Source organism: Barbatula barbatula (genome assembly GCF_947034865.1).
Source record: "Barbatula barbatula genome assembly, chromosome: 23".
Taxonomy (NCBI): Eukaryota; Metazoa; Chordata; class Actinopteri; order Cypriniformes; family Nemacheilidae; genus Barbatula; species Barbatula barbatula.
In genome coordinates this window covers 7,617,889-7,632,983 of record NC_136786.1, presented here as the reverse complement: position 1 = coordinate 7,632,983, position 15,095 = coordinate 7,617,889, and the positions used below count along the sequence as shown (strand labels likewise).

The 15,095-nt window shown below is 37.1% G+C and overlaps 1 protein-coding gene across 1 annotated transcript in view; it reads left to right on the top strand.

Moving 5' to 3' along the window:
* Positions 1 to 334: 334 nt before the first annotated feature.
* The window catches only part of myo3a (myosin IIIA), a 60,021-nt gene continuing 45,260 nt past the window's right edge, over positions 335 to 15,095 (top strand). Inside the window, exons 1-3 of the mRNA XM_079447606.1 lie at positions 335 to 560; positions 3,794 to 3,977; positions 6,327 to 6,461. Coding sequence (XP_079303732.1) covers positions 3,810 to 3,977; positions 6,327 to 6,461 — 303 coding nt within the window. The 5' untranslated portion in view covers positions 335 to 560; positions 3,794 to 3,809. The remainder of the gene's footprint in view (positions 561 to 3,793; positions 3,978 to 6,326; positions 6,462 to 15,095) is intronic.

Genomic DNA, 15,095 nt, shown 5'->3' with positions numbered 1-15,095 from the left:
TGTGGCCTGTTGTGGTTTTAAAGGGATTTTCATGCATTTACCAGTTCGTCTGGATCTAGGCAGATTAGCAGATAACTTCAGACATTTCTGGGTTCCATGAAGTTGTGTCTGGTATAGATCCTCTAACATAGGATAAAGGTTTTTATCTCTAAGCTACTCTGTCTTGTTGCTGTATTTGAGTTAAGGAGGTAGTCCCCCAGCGTCACTTTCTTAGTTACTCTAACTAACTTTGGCATCCGTATCAATGAGCATCTAAATAAGGAAAGGCTCAGGGCGTAGCCTTGACTAATTCTTTTTAATCTCAACATATCTGCTACAGATTAGCATTGTTCCTGGTGCCAGGCATGGCTTGCTGAGATTAGCTTTAGCTGTGGTTGCTTCATCTACGTGTTCCCACACAACGACTGCCACAAAATGCTCAATGTGGACTGCAAACTACTCATCCGACATTTAAGAAAAGAATGTGAGTGAAATGTCGCACTAGTCAGTTTTCATCTTGGCTGAGGCTTTGTACACCAAGAAGGAGGAGGTTGAGCTTTCATTATGTAATGTCACATATGGTAAGTAGATCTGCAGATCGAAGAAGTCATTACTAATAGTAGGTACAAAGTGTTGGAATTGCTTAACCTCAGTTTATATGTAGTTAAAATATATTTTTAAACTATTCGTACCTTTTTTTCCCATATTGAGCCATTACTATTTGGTTTATTAAACCCAAGTGCTGGGCTTAAGCATTAATAACAGAATGCTTTAAGCAGACGTTTGTGACAAAACTACAGCAGAAACCTATGCCAGTCTTACTGAATGTACTGAATTTTTCAATTCTGGTGTATCCACAAACTTTACACCCTTTAAAGTACATCATTCTCAAAGGTAGATGGAACATCACTGTATATGCTAGCTCAAGTGGTATGCTGGCACAAATGGTTTGTCACATCCAGAGAACAAAGAGGAGATCATAAAAGCTACTTCAAGCAGGGCTTCTATAATTCACTCACATTAAAGACGCCTGCTTCTCGTTCTCCATCACAATAATATGAGACTCTTATGGAGCACTTTAACCGCAGGGTGCAGAGGTTTTGTGAGGACTGTTTAACTGCTGATCACATGAGAACAACTGTAGCTTACTCTTTTGGGCTTAATGGGTTATTATTGATTACTATGACAAAGAAAATCATTTAAAAGAAACACACCAACTGATGTTCCACAACTTGGGTTTGCTATTTCTTTGCTAAGTAATGGCACAATATTATCAATCGCAGCCATTACACATACAAAGAAATCCTGAGAGACTTCCATTAGAAGAGGGGCACAAGTTATATTTTGACATCAGAATGTGAAATTTGGTTGTAGACTAGTATGGAAGCAACTTTCTCCCATCAACGGCATACTAACTGCATAGCCTCACAGTAAAAATAATTCTAAATACCTTACATATGCTGTTGGGCTCTTTTGGCCATGGCAAGTTAGCAACCATGTAGCAACGTGTTGCTGTGAAAGAACATTTAGAAAACTTTGGCAACCTGGCATCGGGAGTTATGCACTGTACAAAATATCTGATATAAAATATCTAGGTTTTAGTTCTTACTATAGTGGATATTTCTGTTCTGATATTTCTGTTTGTACTTCACCAGCAATAGTTGTTTTTTGCACAAAGTCCAAAGGCTTTGGTAAATTGGGTATCCTAAGATATGTCGACCTTTCATCACATATTTTTTTGTTTATTTATGCCATTGTGTTTCTGAAAAGACATCCACATACTATGACTTAAGCCGTTCAAGACATGAAAGATTTTCTCAGTCAAAATCTGATCTGTCCTTGATTACAGAGAAAGGCCAAAAAACTTTGATAGAAAATCCAAAGGCTCCTCATTGTAAAAGACACATAATGCAATGGCACTGCCTCTTTAGTCAGGTAAGAATAGATATACACACTGTTGGTCCTGGAATCAATCAAATCAAACAAAAGGTATTCATATCAATCAAACATTGACTTTAACGTTGTACATAGGTCTACTCACTACTACACAGTACCAGCACTGCTATATTTTACATACCACTTGAAAATTATGCAGTATGCAAAAATCAGTATGAACTGTATATGAATAGTGGGCCATAAATGACCAGGATGTTGTAATGCTTCAGCTGAGATTTCTCAGTATGCTTCATATGGACAGTGTCGATCTTATGATACCATGGAAGCTTTGAGAACCCCTGAATTAAAAAAGTTAAGGGCAAAAAGCAGACGGCTCTTTTCAGGTCCGACTGATACAGTTTACCAAATGTAATTCTTGTTGTTAATATGTACTTGTTCACCAACAAGTGTTTGACATATTTTCATGAACAAACTGTAATGTACATACTTCACCCACACATACAATATAGAGCATGCAGTTTCACCGGTCAGTAACTATTGGAGAACTGGGATGATATTCAGGGGAGCACTCTAAAATTTTTCAATCACCCTTGGGTCACTTTTCAAAAAGAACGATATCTCCTTTCACTGTTATGCAGAATACCATAAACTTTACAACAAATGTATCTGCCACTGATATATGGGCTTGGATACTCTGCTGGCTCGTCTGGCAGACATTAAGGCATGATTGTGTCATAACTTCTCCACCTTCGGAAGGTTCTGCCCCTCCTGCATATACTTCGGCCATCTGTCTCCATATGTGAAACCTACAGTGAAGAATCTGGGCATACTTTTTGATTGTGATCTAAAATTTGATTTGAACAAGATAGCATAGTAGTCAAGAGTTCAGCTTCAAGTTCTACCCAAAGTAAAACCACTAGGCTTCTTACCGGCGTGCATAAGTGTGAGCATATTACTCCAGTTTTGAGATCGCTGCTCTTGCTTCCGATTCCTTATAGAATTGATTTCTGGTCTTCAAAGCTTTGAATTGTCTAGCCCCTCTATATATCCTTGACCTATTATCGGTTCATAGCCCTGGAAAGTTACTGAGGTCAGCCAACCAGGGGCTGTTAAACCTCCGTAGGGCTAGACTAAAATGAAGAGGAGACAGAGCCTTTGAGGCTGCTTCCACACTGCCGGATTTTAAAGAGTACATAACTAGGGATTTTTGGTTTCTTTGCTTTCCTGTAGCTCAGTGGTAAAAGCATGGTGCTAACAACGTCAAGGTCGTGGGTTTGATCCCATGGGATTGCACATACTTAGAAACACATGTATAGGATGAATCATTGTAAGTCGCTTTGGATAAAAGCGTCTGCCAAATGCGTAAATGTTCTTTGGTTTTTAGCTGTTTATGTTGTGTATTATGTACAGTATGTCTAGGTGCATGTCCTAGTTGGCAAAATCAGTTTTAAGTGAGCATGAAAAGGAAGTTAAGATGTTGAATTCTTCCATATTGGATGACTATCTGAGCATAAAAGCTTCGGTAATGAGGAGGTGATTGCTGTGCTGAGAAACCTTAATGTTTAACAGTGCTTCTTAATACTACGTGTTTCTCATCTGGTACACAGGTCAGAAAACTGAGCTATTTAATAACTAGATGATGATATGAATCACTAAAATGAATGAATGTATAGCGTGTGCGTCTCTAGCCTATGACACTGCACATCCATGTGTCATTTGATTCACATTTTTCATATATGGTAGTGTATGAAAGTAGTTAAATAAGTAACTGTAATATAAATACAAAAAAGGTAATCTTCTCATTAAACGTTTGTGTAAAAATATGATGGACTATGTTTAAAAGTGTAGAATGTAATAGGAAAGTAGCTTTAAAAACACTTTCAGCTATAAAAACACAATATGTGCTCTTTGTCCTCAGGAGATCCCTTGGGAAAATGTTTCCTCACTCTGGGAAATCCATCGTCTTCGACAGCTTTCCAGATCCATCTGCCACCTGGGAGATCGTTGAGACAATTGGCAAAGGGACGTATGGGAAGGTTTATAAAGTGCTTAACAAGGCCAATGGCAGCAAAGCCGCCGTCAAAATACTGGATCCAATCCATGTAAGTACACATCTCTCTCAAAAATCAATGCCACTTTTATTATACCTTTTTGCTTTTTGATAATATTTGTAAAACAAATCAATACAAATTGGAATAAGCATTTCCTCTGTCAAGTAATGGTTGTGGTATAGTAATATAGTAATATATACATAATAGGGTTGTAATACAGTGGTTTATAGTTTTAGACAATTCAATAATATAGAATCAATCTAATGTTTTGACAAAGCTGTGTATTTTTTATTGTTTCACAAAGGTTATGCTGTTTTGCAAGCCCATGGTCAGATTGTCACAAAAATGTAGGTTGAGCGTTGGGTCAGGATTTTCCCTACAGCTGCAGAAATTCACATTTGTGTACACCTGTGTGCATGTACCTGTGAGTGTGTTTGTGCCTTTGAGAGGCCTGCAGACAATGTACAGAAGACTGAGAACAGCCGCTCACCGCGGTCATAATGCAACAGAACATCTTTACTCTACAGGCTCTCTCTTTCTTTCTCTCATCCATACACTCCTCTGTTCTCTTTCTTTAAGTGATTGGGCAAATATAAAGCCCCCTCAGAGCACATAGCCAGACTAAACACCATAAAATGGCTTTTTGGAAAATGTGCAATTTGGGTTCATTTAGTCTCTCCAACTCACCCTTTCGATGTCTAAGAAGGAGGCTTGGAAGTATGTCAATGGCCTTTGGTTGCCAGTATATTTAAAATGAACAAACATTTATTTGCACTGCTTTCCAAACAGAGGAATACAGCATTCATGCAACTAATATAAATATGGAGCTCTTTTGAAAACACCACAGAAAGACTTTAATAGATATGTGCCCTGTTTATTGAAACTCTGCACTCAGAAGTTGCTTTTCCTTAATGTTTAATCTGCAAGCAACACATTTCCTGTTTACATTCTGCACAAATCAGAAGCCAAACGATATTTTATATCTATTCTAATGTGTTGTGCACTTAGTTGTTGTGCATTGCTAATGTTTACATCTTATGGTCTACTTACTCTATGCCGTTTGCACTGAATAAATGGAACTGGTATCCAGAGTTTTCTTTTTTTTTCTTTTTTTACTAAATTATTACAAAATGTTGTAAAGTTTTGCATCAATATGGCTGCAAAAGACCTGGGCCTGTATTTTAAAATCCACTCAGAGTAAATTTTTACTGTCAAGTGTGTCAATTTCTAAGAAAGACGCAATTTTACTCTAATTCTTGAATTCACGAATAAGAGTAATTCATAAAGGTTCATAAGTGTTAAGATTAGGTCTCGGCTCCTAAATTATTTAAGAACACTGAAGTGGTCTCCTAACCTTGTTAAGAGTAACACGATGGCAGTACAGAGGCAGATACCATGAACTTTACAACAAAGAAACATTGTGTTGGAATGATACGATGACAGGGAGTTAATACAATTATATAATAATAGTAAAAAAATGTAATCAATTATTTAAGGATTTGCAACTTTGGTCTTTTCTTCATATAGCCTTTATAACAGCTTTGTGTAATAGGATGTGATTCAGAATCAGCAGCTTAAATATTTAAGTTAACTGTTAAAAATCAATTAAAAGTATATGAACCCAAGCCAAAATGGATACATATTTGTAATATTTTTGCGCATAAATTGACACGGCAATTTTAAACTTTTGCATCTCAGTCGCCTCTGTTTGCAAAATGAAATTGCAGGTTGATTTACGTATTTATCTTCATATGGGTGGATGTCAACAGATGTTAAATTACCCACAGAACCTTACAGCTCACTATATCAATCAGTATTATAAGCTTATCGTTTTAAATCAGGGGAAGGTAGGCAGACAGTTTTCAACACTGATTTTAACAAAAGGTTAGTTTATTTGATCCAAATAGGTTTGGGATTGCAGCTGTATATATGAATCAATTTAAAATATAGTAATGTCTCAATTCAGTCATCGCTTAATGCTGCCATGCTAATCTGACCTCACCCTGCCAGGCTCCCTATTGGCTGATTTATGATTATTCAGCCCACACTTTATACAAAATATCCTTTTGGAAATTAGTTTTGGAAACAAAACTTAGCAAATGCTGAAAAAATATATTGTTCTTTTTTTGTTAACTAGTGCATTAACGGATGTTAGAATAGATCCTTCCATTTACATTTAGGCATTAGGCAGACGCTTTTATCCAAAGCGACTTACATTGCATTATCTTATACATTTTACATAGGTATCTGCAATCCCCTGGGATCGAACCAACAACCTTGCGTTGTTAACGCAATGATCCCTTGCTGTGAAGTGCTATGGATAAATTACAACCTTTACATTCACTCCTTATTTAGCATTATATATTACTCTAAAATATGTAATTCATGTGTTTCTTTCAGGACATTGATGAGGAGATTGAAGCCGAGTACAACATCCTCAAAGCTCTCTCGGACCACGCCAATGTTGTCAAGTTCTTTGGGATGTTCTTCAAAAAGGATCTAAAGAATGGCGATCAGCTGTGGCTTGTACTGGAGGTATTGCAATTTTACGTTCTGTGTCTGTGGGCTTTGCATACATGGGCTTTGTGACATCATTGGTAAAGCGCTTTAGATATGTTTACTCGGTCTGATAAAACATTAGCAGCAGGATAACATGCACATGTTAATGTGTTCATAAATCGGGCTGTTGTAAAATCAAATCCAATCAAAGTAATTTACATGTAGCTATGTACTGGGCAGATGTGTGTTCTCTGAAAATGAAATCCACAAACTTGGTCTATTGGTTGAGCTACAGGGACACTACATGCAATGTATGTTCCTTGGCTTGTTCTTCATGCAGGTGTTTCATAGCCTAAAGCTGTTCACTGTGAAAATGGGATGTGCATATGTATTACATAAGAGGCTTGGCTCAGCAGAAGGTGTGGACACCGTTTTTCAGGTAGAGGTGGGTTGAGACAGCTTCAGCATCTCATTGGCTAAATCTTTATGTATTAGGTGTTGAAACCAGTATGGAACTGTCTGTCTTCTGTTGTCGTGGTCAAGAGCGTCCAGTGCACTTATTGTTTGAAAAGCAGAGGCCACTTTGAGTTTTATACTATGAGTTAAGTGTCTGAGCAGTATTTACTGTAGTGAGCAATATGCATTCACAAACATTATGCTTAATTCACTGACGTACTGTGGTTAAAGCAGTAAAAACAATGTACCAGTACAGAAAAGCAGTTTATGTTGTACACCTCCTTAATTTTATCATCTGTTTAACTCTCTGTTGTTAGAAAACTACTAGGCTTCAAGGAATATCTATATTGGTAAAACATTGTTTCTTATTCACATATTACAAATAATAAAGCTGTATACTATACAGTTGTATTACTACTACTACTATTTTCATAAAACACTTAACAATAAGGTTATATTTGTACTATAACAATGTGATACTGATGAAAATTTCAATAAAATTGTTCATGTTGATTTTTTGTGCGATAACTCATGTTAACAGTTGATAACTTTGATGTTAAATATGTATTAGTAAACACTGAAATCAACACACTGTAGAAGTATTGTTTTCTAAAAGAAGAATTTGACATTTATGTTAGCAAACGCATCGTGTGCGTTTAGAATTAACGTAACGTTGTGTGGACGCAAATTTGGGTATAACTGTTGTTACAGTTTACTCAAATCCTGGATGCATCCCTCAAATGCATATTACAGATCTTTCTGTCTGATATCAGCGCGTTTCCCAGGGAGTGAACAAAGTTACACTGGGAGCGCATGGCTGATACCAAAAGCATGTCGGACATAGCAACAAGAACAAAGGGGGTGGGTTTTTGCGAAAGGTCAATTCCCTCAACATCCTATTTTGGGGTCAAAATGAAGCTCTGGACTCAAAACCATTCAAACTTGCTGAAAAAGCAGACGGTTCCGCCAAATATGACACACAAGCCCTCAGAAACACTCATACTACAACACAGTCTTAGACACTGGTGAGATCAATTCAAAACACTATTACTAAGACCTCTTATTGGGATTCAAGAATACAGTCATTTGGTAGCTCCGTGTCTACTGCAATATACAACCGTAAAGAATGGAGTCAGAGCAAAATGCAACAATGAGGTTCAGGAAAATAAAAACACACTAGTGTAAAGTAATCTTTGATGAAAGTAGATGAAGTACACAAGAGAAATTAAAAAACCAAAAAACAATATAATCTGCAACACAATACAGAATACAATTGAATTGCATAAATATATAAACAAGCGTGGCATCCTATACACATTTGGCCCAATTTTGTTACAGGATACTATAGCGAGGTCTTGGTCTTCTGACAAAATATTTTTTCATAAGTAGTCGTCTCTAAGTTCTGCAAAAATACAGAATATGTAAAAATGCTACAAATAATCTTGACAATCACACATTTGAGGGTGTACACGTTCTACAGTTTACTGGATACAGAATAGTAAATATTTGCAAAAAAATGCCAAATTGCCTTTAGATTTCAAATGTTAGAAGAATTCAGTGTTTAACCTTTATTTCTCATCCTTAAAATGCCCTTCCCGCTGTGGACTCAGATTACAAATGTTATGTTCAAAGAAGCAGTGGAGCTTAACTTGAGCTAAGCAGAATTATTGTTAGATCTAATGCTGTTCTGGGAGGTATAACAATGTGTCCTGAACATCTTTAATATTTATCATTATGGTGGTCTGCACAAATAGTCATTACTGAAAATGTTAAGCTGTCCTCAGAGAGCCTCAGAAATATCCCGATCAAATGTCAGTTTTTTCATTTAGTCTGTTAGTGTATTCTGTCTGCACAGTGTCAATAATGTTACTATGGGGATGTTGAGGGAGGCTTTTCTGCTTTGGCGAGGCTATGTTCCTTGTAGTAGACCTGGAGAGATGAGCTGATGTTCATTTGTTGGGATACTTTAACTCAATCTAAAAGTGTGGGGCTGAGAGAATGTTGTTTAACAAGTCACACATGGGTTTATATGGAAATCTGAGAAAACTAGCAGTACTTGTGCCAAGAGAAAAATCCCTGTTGATGATATTTAGAGTGTTTTTTTAAATTAGATAACACACAGTGAAGCACACTGGTCATAAATAAGAATACTGGTACTGAAACAATGAATAGAAGACTATTGGAAATCTGCAACAACATAAAAGGATACTTTTAAACTTTATGGTCACTTGAGTGTTTTTTGTAATCTAAAATGTAGATAAAAATATAATTGTTCAAACAGTTTCTTAGTATACAAAAGTAAAATTGTGTTTAGCTATTATATGCTTTATGAATACACTTATATATCCTCGTTCCTTAAACCTTTGGATGAAAAAATTTGGGCTTTGATGTCAAAGTCTTCCTTCTTATCGAAAAATATTTTTAGCCTCTGAAATTTACCAAAAGGGATATTATCTGTCAACCATGGGGTGATGAAATTTGTCTGCTCTTGAGAGAATAGTATTTCTGTTGGTTTCTTTTCTATAAATAGTTGTATGTAATTTTCCTTCATTGTCCTTATTTTTAGATCCAGAAAATGAATCAGATTAAAGGTAAATCCAAACTAAGCTTCAAATATACATAAGTGGTACTTAAATATGAATGGAAAGCCAACAAATCTACCTCTGTGCCAGACCATATCAAAAGTATGTCATCTATAAATCTACCCCACCATATAATATTTTCTAGATATGGGTTGGAATCAGAAAACACAAATCTTTTTTCCCCAAATCCCCAAAAGACATTTGCATAGTTAGGGCAAAAAAGATCATGTTGTTTTAGTCATGTTGGTTGGAAATCTCTTTACATTCTCATAGCAATTAAGAAGTATAGCGGCCAAATAATATTTCTATTATTATATATCATGTGTGAAAGGCGTAGGACCAAAAATGTCCGCCCAATTAAAACGTTCTGGCAGAACGCTGTGACTGGTCATGTGTACATTTTCAGCCAACGTATTTTGCATACCACTGCGCACCCTGTTCACGCAGACATGATTACAAGTAAATAGAAAAAATGAAAGTTAGTTTTGAAAAAGCAGTGACGAAAAAACATCTGGATCATTAAAGAGGAAAAACTCAGATTAACATCGGTTTATCTTTTACATGATGTAGACAGCTCCGGCAGGCAAAGGGTCTTAAAGACCATGGTTGCTCTTTTTCTTTTGGAAAAGTATGTACTGTACATGCTTCGAGAAGAATTTAATGGATTTAGTTTGTAATTCATTACATTGATTTATGAAATACGTTCATGTGTTTGGAGGAGGCTTGGCTTTGGACGGCAAATCGCATAGAGGGTGGGATTATAATTTCAGTGCTAGCAGGCTAAAATTAGCACCTTTCCAAATAACCCACCCCTTTACATTTTTTAAATGCATGACTTGAAGAAAATTAAGAAAAAGCAGCAAATAGAATTTTAAGATCTAAAAAGATTGAATGACTTTTTGAATGAAATTTTAAACAACATATGGACATCCCTAGATTGTCAAAATGATCTCGTAATAACTAATATTTTTTGAATTGAATTAACTAAAAGTCTTAAGGCATCCAGTCTATAGTAACTTATCAAAACCATAGTATTAAACAAAGACAGGCTAACTATTATTCAAAGAAATTCTCTTTTTTTTTAAATAGATTCATAAGTTATCCTAAACATTTGAACTGCATTTCTCTCTAGTATGTAAAAAATCTTAGGAATGTGATGGTTATAAGTATATGATTACTTACGCCTAGCATAATCTACAGTAAATGTATTTTCAGACTGTCATTGAGGTCCACACGTCCTTAATACTTTTGTGGCCACTGTACTGCACAACGTCTGGTAGGTTTACAAACGATTTGCATATTTCATTTGAAATGGAAATGTTTTTTTTGTTTAACATGTGAATGCATGGTTTCCATCTCTGCCTGAAACCTTGTTCAGTTTAAAACATAGACCATCAAATACATTGCCTTACATTACAACAGAGTTCATCCCACCGCATTTACGTGAACCATCGTTTTCTTGCTCTTTTTTTCCCTAAAGAGCTTTGCATGTCTGTATGCAAACTGCTGCATTCAAAATCTACACTCAGCAATCCAAATACGGAAGCTGATCCTCAGCCTGAATCACAGTGCAGCTTTCGAGCTGTCAGCAGGAAATGGGGGTTAAATTGCCATGGTTACAGTCCCCCCCACCTGAACTGTAATTTTCTGTATTTCAGTAACATCCAGAAAGATGGCGCCTCCACTTTGCTTGACCTCCTGATTACCGAGAAGGATTCGCACAAATTGCGTCCTCCTCTTCACTGACTGCTCATCAGGCCTTGCTGCTTATTCTGCTTCTCTTTTGTGTTGTGTCTTCTAATTATGGATATGAAGGGAACTGCAGTCTTTCATCTGCACTCGCCGGTTCCTCGCCATATTAGGGCCCCGACTCTGCTCTGTCATATTAAACTTCAAAGATATCGGAAATGATCTCTATTCAGTTTTGTGGAAGTCGGCTTGTAGAGTCCGGCTGATCTCTAATGGCTGGGAGAGGAGGGCTATGATGACAAGCCTTTATTATTATACTTCAGTATAAAACACTACATCCGTCATTCTGCTATTATTCAAGGGCTTCATTGATTTAAAATAGAACGCATGGCTTTTTGGATGTGCGGTTATGAGGACTTAGCTTTGAGAGACTGCATTGCTTTGATATCAATTTTTATATATGATCGTGGAGAATTGCAGATGAATGACATCAAACAATGCCTCTGTATTTGTTTTTTAAATCAGGTAATAGCTAGTATATTACATTTTAAGTAAATGGTTCAAGCCATGTCTGAAGTTTTATTAAAGCAGATTTTTAGCTTTGATCTCTGCTATTACAAACAGTCAAAGGCTATAAAGTTCTATTAGCACAAATAAATAGATCATCTTTTAGTAAAACGTTGCAGATGCATTGTAAAATAAACTTAAATTGCATTGCAAGGTTTACATTTTATTAGTGTGTTCCCTGGTGAACTGTGCACACTCGTGTGTAAGTGTCTGTGGAAAAAACGCCTGCTGCCGACAGAGCCGCTAATTTAACAAAACACTCTTATGGGTCATATTTAAAGGGTCAGTTCACCCAGAAATGAACATTCTGTCATCATTTATTCACCCTCGGATTGTTTTAAAACTGTTTACATTTCCTTTCCTAAACACAAATGAAAATATTTGGAAGAATGTCAGTAAACGAGCAAATCTCATCCCCCATTCACTCCCTTAGTATGTAATTTTGCTATGGCAGTAAATGGGGAACAAAGAAAAGTATACAGTTCTGGAACAATATAAGTTTGAGTAAATGATGACAGAATTCAAATTTTTGGGTGAACTGTTCCTTTAAGAGAAGTGATTCATATACAGTCATATGAGTTGGTGGATATGTTGGAGCAAGAGCTACTTAGATATTCTGCTATATGTTTACTTGCACAGAAAAAGATAAAGCGAAATCTTTGTGACAAAGAAAGACTAAATCCCCATTCAAACAGCCAGAGACCTTGTTGCTGTGTGTCTCTTGCTATGAGATGCAATTCTGCAATTCTCTACTTTTGTCACTTGACTTCCGTTGTTGGACACCCCCACTTTCTGTCATGAATGGTAACTGTCGCTCATGTCACCGGAAGTCGGCAGCTCTACATTGAAATTATATAAGATCACGTCGCTCTGGCGCTGAATGGGGCGTAATTAAATGCTGACAAAATAAACAAATGTTTTTCAGTTTAATAAACGGCTTTCAGTTTAGTAAACGGCTAAAAAGTTTTCTGAGAAGAAACATTAAGCATTTCGGAGGAAATGAATGGGTTAACACAGTTAATGGGTCATTCTTGTTGTGTAATATGGTTTTAACCTGGTCTTTACATGTGTCCTTTGTAACAGGTTAAAGAATTTACTTCGTCATGCTGTGTAATTGTACTCATTTAGCTTAATATAATCAGATTGCTAGCTTTGGGTTTTGCCCGTTACCTGCATTAAATGACATACCTGGTAGCTTTCCCTTTGAAACAAGGCCCTTTCCAACCACTTTTAATGTGTCCAGCCGGTGTCCATCATTAATTCACAATAAGGTTTAAAATGCCATTGTTTGTCTGGGCCTTTTCATTAGACTGTGACAGAAAACAGACACCTAAGACATTATTTCAGTGTAAATGATAAGGTTTCCAAGACAAATGAGCTTTCTAGAAGGAGATACAAAGGTGTGGACACACACACACACACTGTTGTTGATTTGATTTAATTGTCAGTTTAGTTTAATTTAACATCAGGTTTTATTCTGGGTTTGTTACATTACGTTGCAGTTGAACGTGTTAGCTTCAATTCAAAGTGTTGGAGCAGGTTTTTCATAGTCTGCTAAGACATTTACATTTATTCATTTGGCAGACGCTTTAAAGCGACTTACAAGTAGAAGAGCCTATTCACATTTTGTCAACACACTGAACAGTACTGTTAGTTTACAAGGCCATGCTACTAGCAGGATTCAAGCTGAAGTAGCAAAGGAGAGAATGAACAACAAGATTATTATAACAAAATTTTAGACACAAGACAGACAGTTATTGGTTAGTCAAATAAATGCAGAACAGGTATTTTTGAGTTTTTTTGAGCTGACAGTTCCTTCCACCACAGGGGATCCGAATGAGTAAAGTTTTTGCAAGTGATTTGGTGATGGACAATGATGGACACGAGTCACTCATTTTCAGCCTGAAGATGATGGGAGATCTGGTAGACCTGGAGCAGTGAGTTTGCCGTTATCATGTCAGGTTGCAACTGGCAGCCAGTGAAGTTAAATCTGGAGGGGTGTTACATGGGTTCTTTTAGGCTGATTGAAAACTAGATGTGCAGCTGCATTCTGGATAATTTGCAAGGGCTTGACTGCATTGGTAGAGAATTGACCGGCCAGTAGAGAATTGGAGTAGTCCAGTCTCGATTTGACCAGAGCTTGGACTAGCAGCTGAGAGGCATGCTCCGACAGGAACGGCCTGATTTTCCTGATGTTGTAGAGAACATACCATCAAGTTCGAGAGATTGCTGCAATGTGAATTTCAGCTGGTCGTCGAACATCACCCCTATGTACCTAGTGGGTGATTTAGTGGGTGTTAAAGTTGAGGATCCGAGCTGGATGGTAAGGTGGTGTTCAATTGATGGGTGGGCCGGTATTACCAGGAGTTCCGTCTAAGAGAGGTTGAGTTGTAGATCATGCTCTTTCATCCAAGAAGAGATGTCCAGAAGGCAGGCAGAGACACCTGCAGAGATGTTGGGGTCATCTGGCTGAAAAGAGAAATGAAGAAGCAGAATACGGACAGATGACAAGGATTTAGCCCTTGCCTGCCATAGGTTTTCAACAACAGACAGGAGAGCAGACTCCATAGAATTACCTTTCTTGAAGTCGGATTGCTGACTGTCCAGTAGTTTGTGCTGTGAGAGGTAGGCAGAGAGTTGGTTCAATAAAACCCTTTCAAGGGTAGGGGGGAAGACACCATGGACGAAAAGCAGGTGGGAGGGAACAAAGATTACGATGGAAAGAAATAGGTTAGGGTTGGGAGATTTGATTACAGGTAGTGTTACCGCAAGAACATAACATGCTAGCTACATAGCACATTTGCAGTCACCCAAACACAATGCATGGTCGTTTATGTGTTTAGTTACCAATGAAAATCATTTTCTGTAGTTATATTTTTGGAAACACACTCGCAACCAGGCGTTGTGTTTTGTGTAATAGGTGTAACCACTAACTTACTCTCAACTCGCTATGAGAATAGTGCCTAGTAACTATAGATACCAATAACATTAGTCTACATGCATGAACTTTGAAATGGTTTGGAGACTTGCTTTGAACTAGATTCTTATTGTTAGCTGTTGGTTAATTTCAACCATATGTATGCTGTAAAGCAGGTGATGAGCAGAACCTATATGTACACCAAAGTTACAAGTGTGATTTCAGCCGATAGAGGTGTCCACTTAAGAGTTGTCCTACCACTAAAATAATTTTAGATTCTAGATACGATTGTTTTCAGGTCGAAAAACTCCCTAGTGTTGCTTGAACACACACACTTATTCTATTCGTATAGACATTAGGCACACCCTTCACCTCTTTGAAGGAAAGTGTTCTCTCTCTGTAAATCTCACTCTCTCTGTCTGCCTGTGTCACAGTGAAATCTAATGATGGCAGGCTATC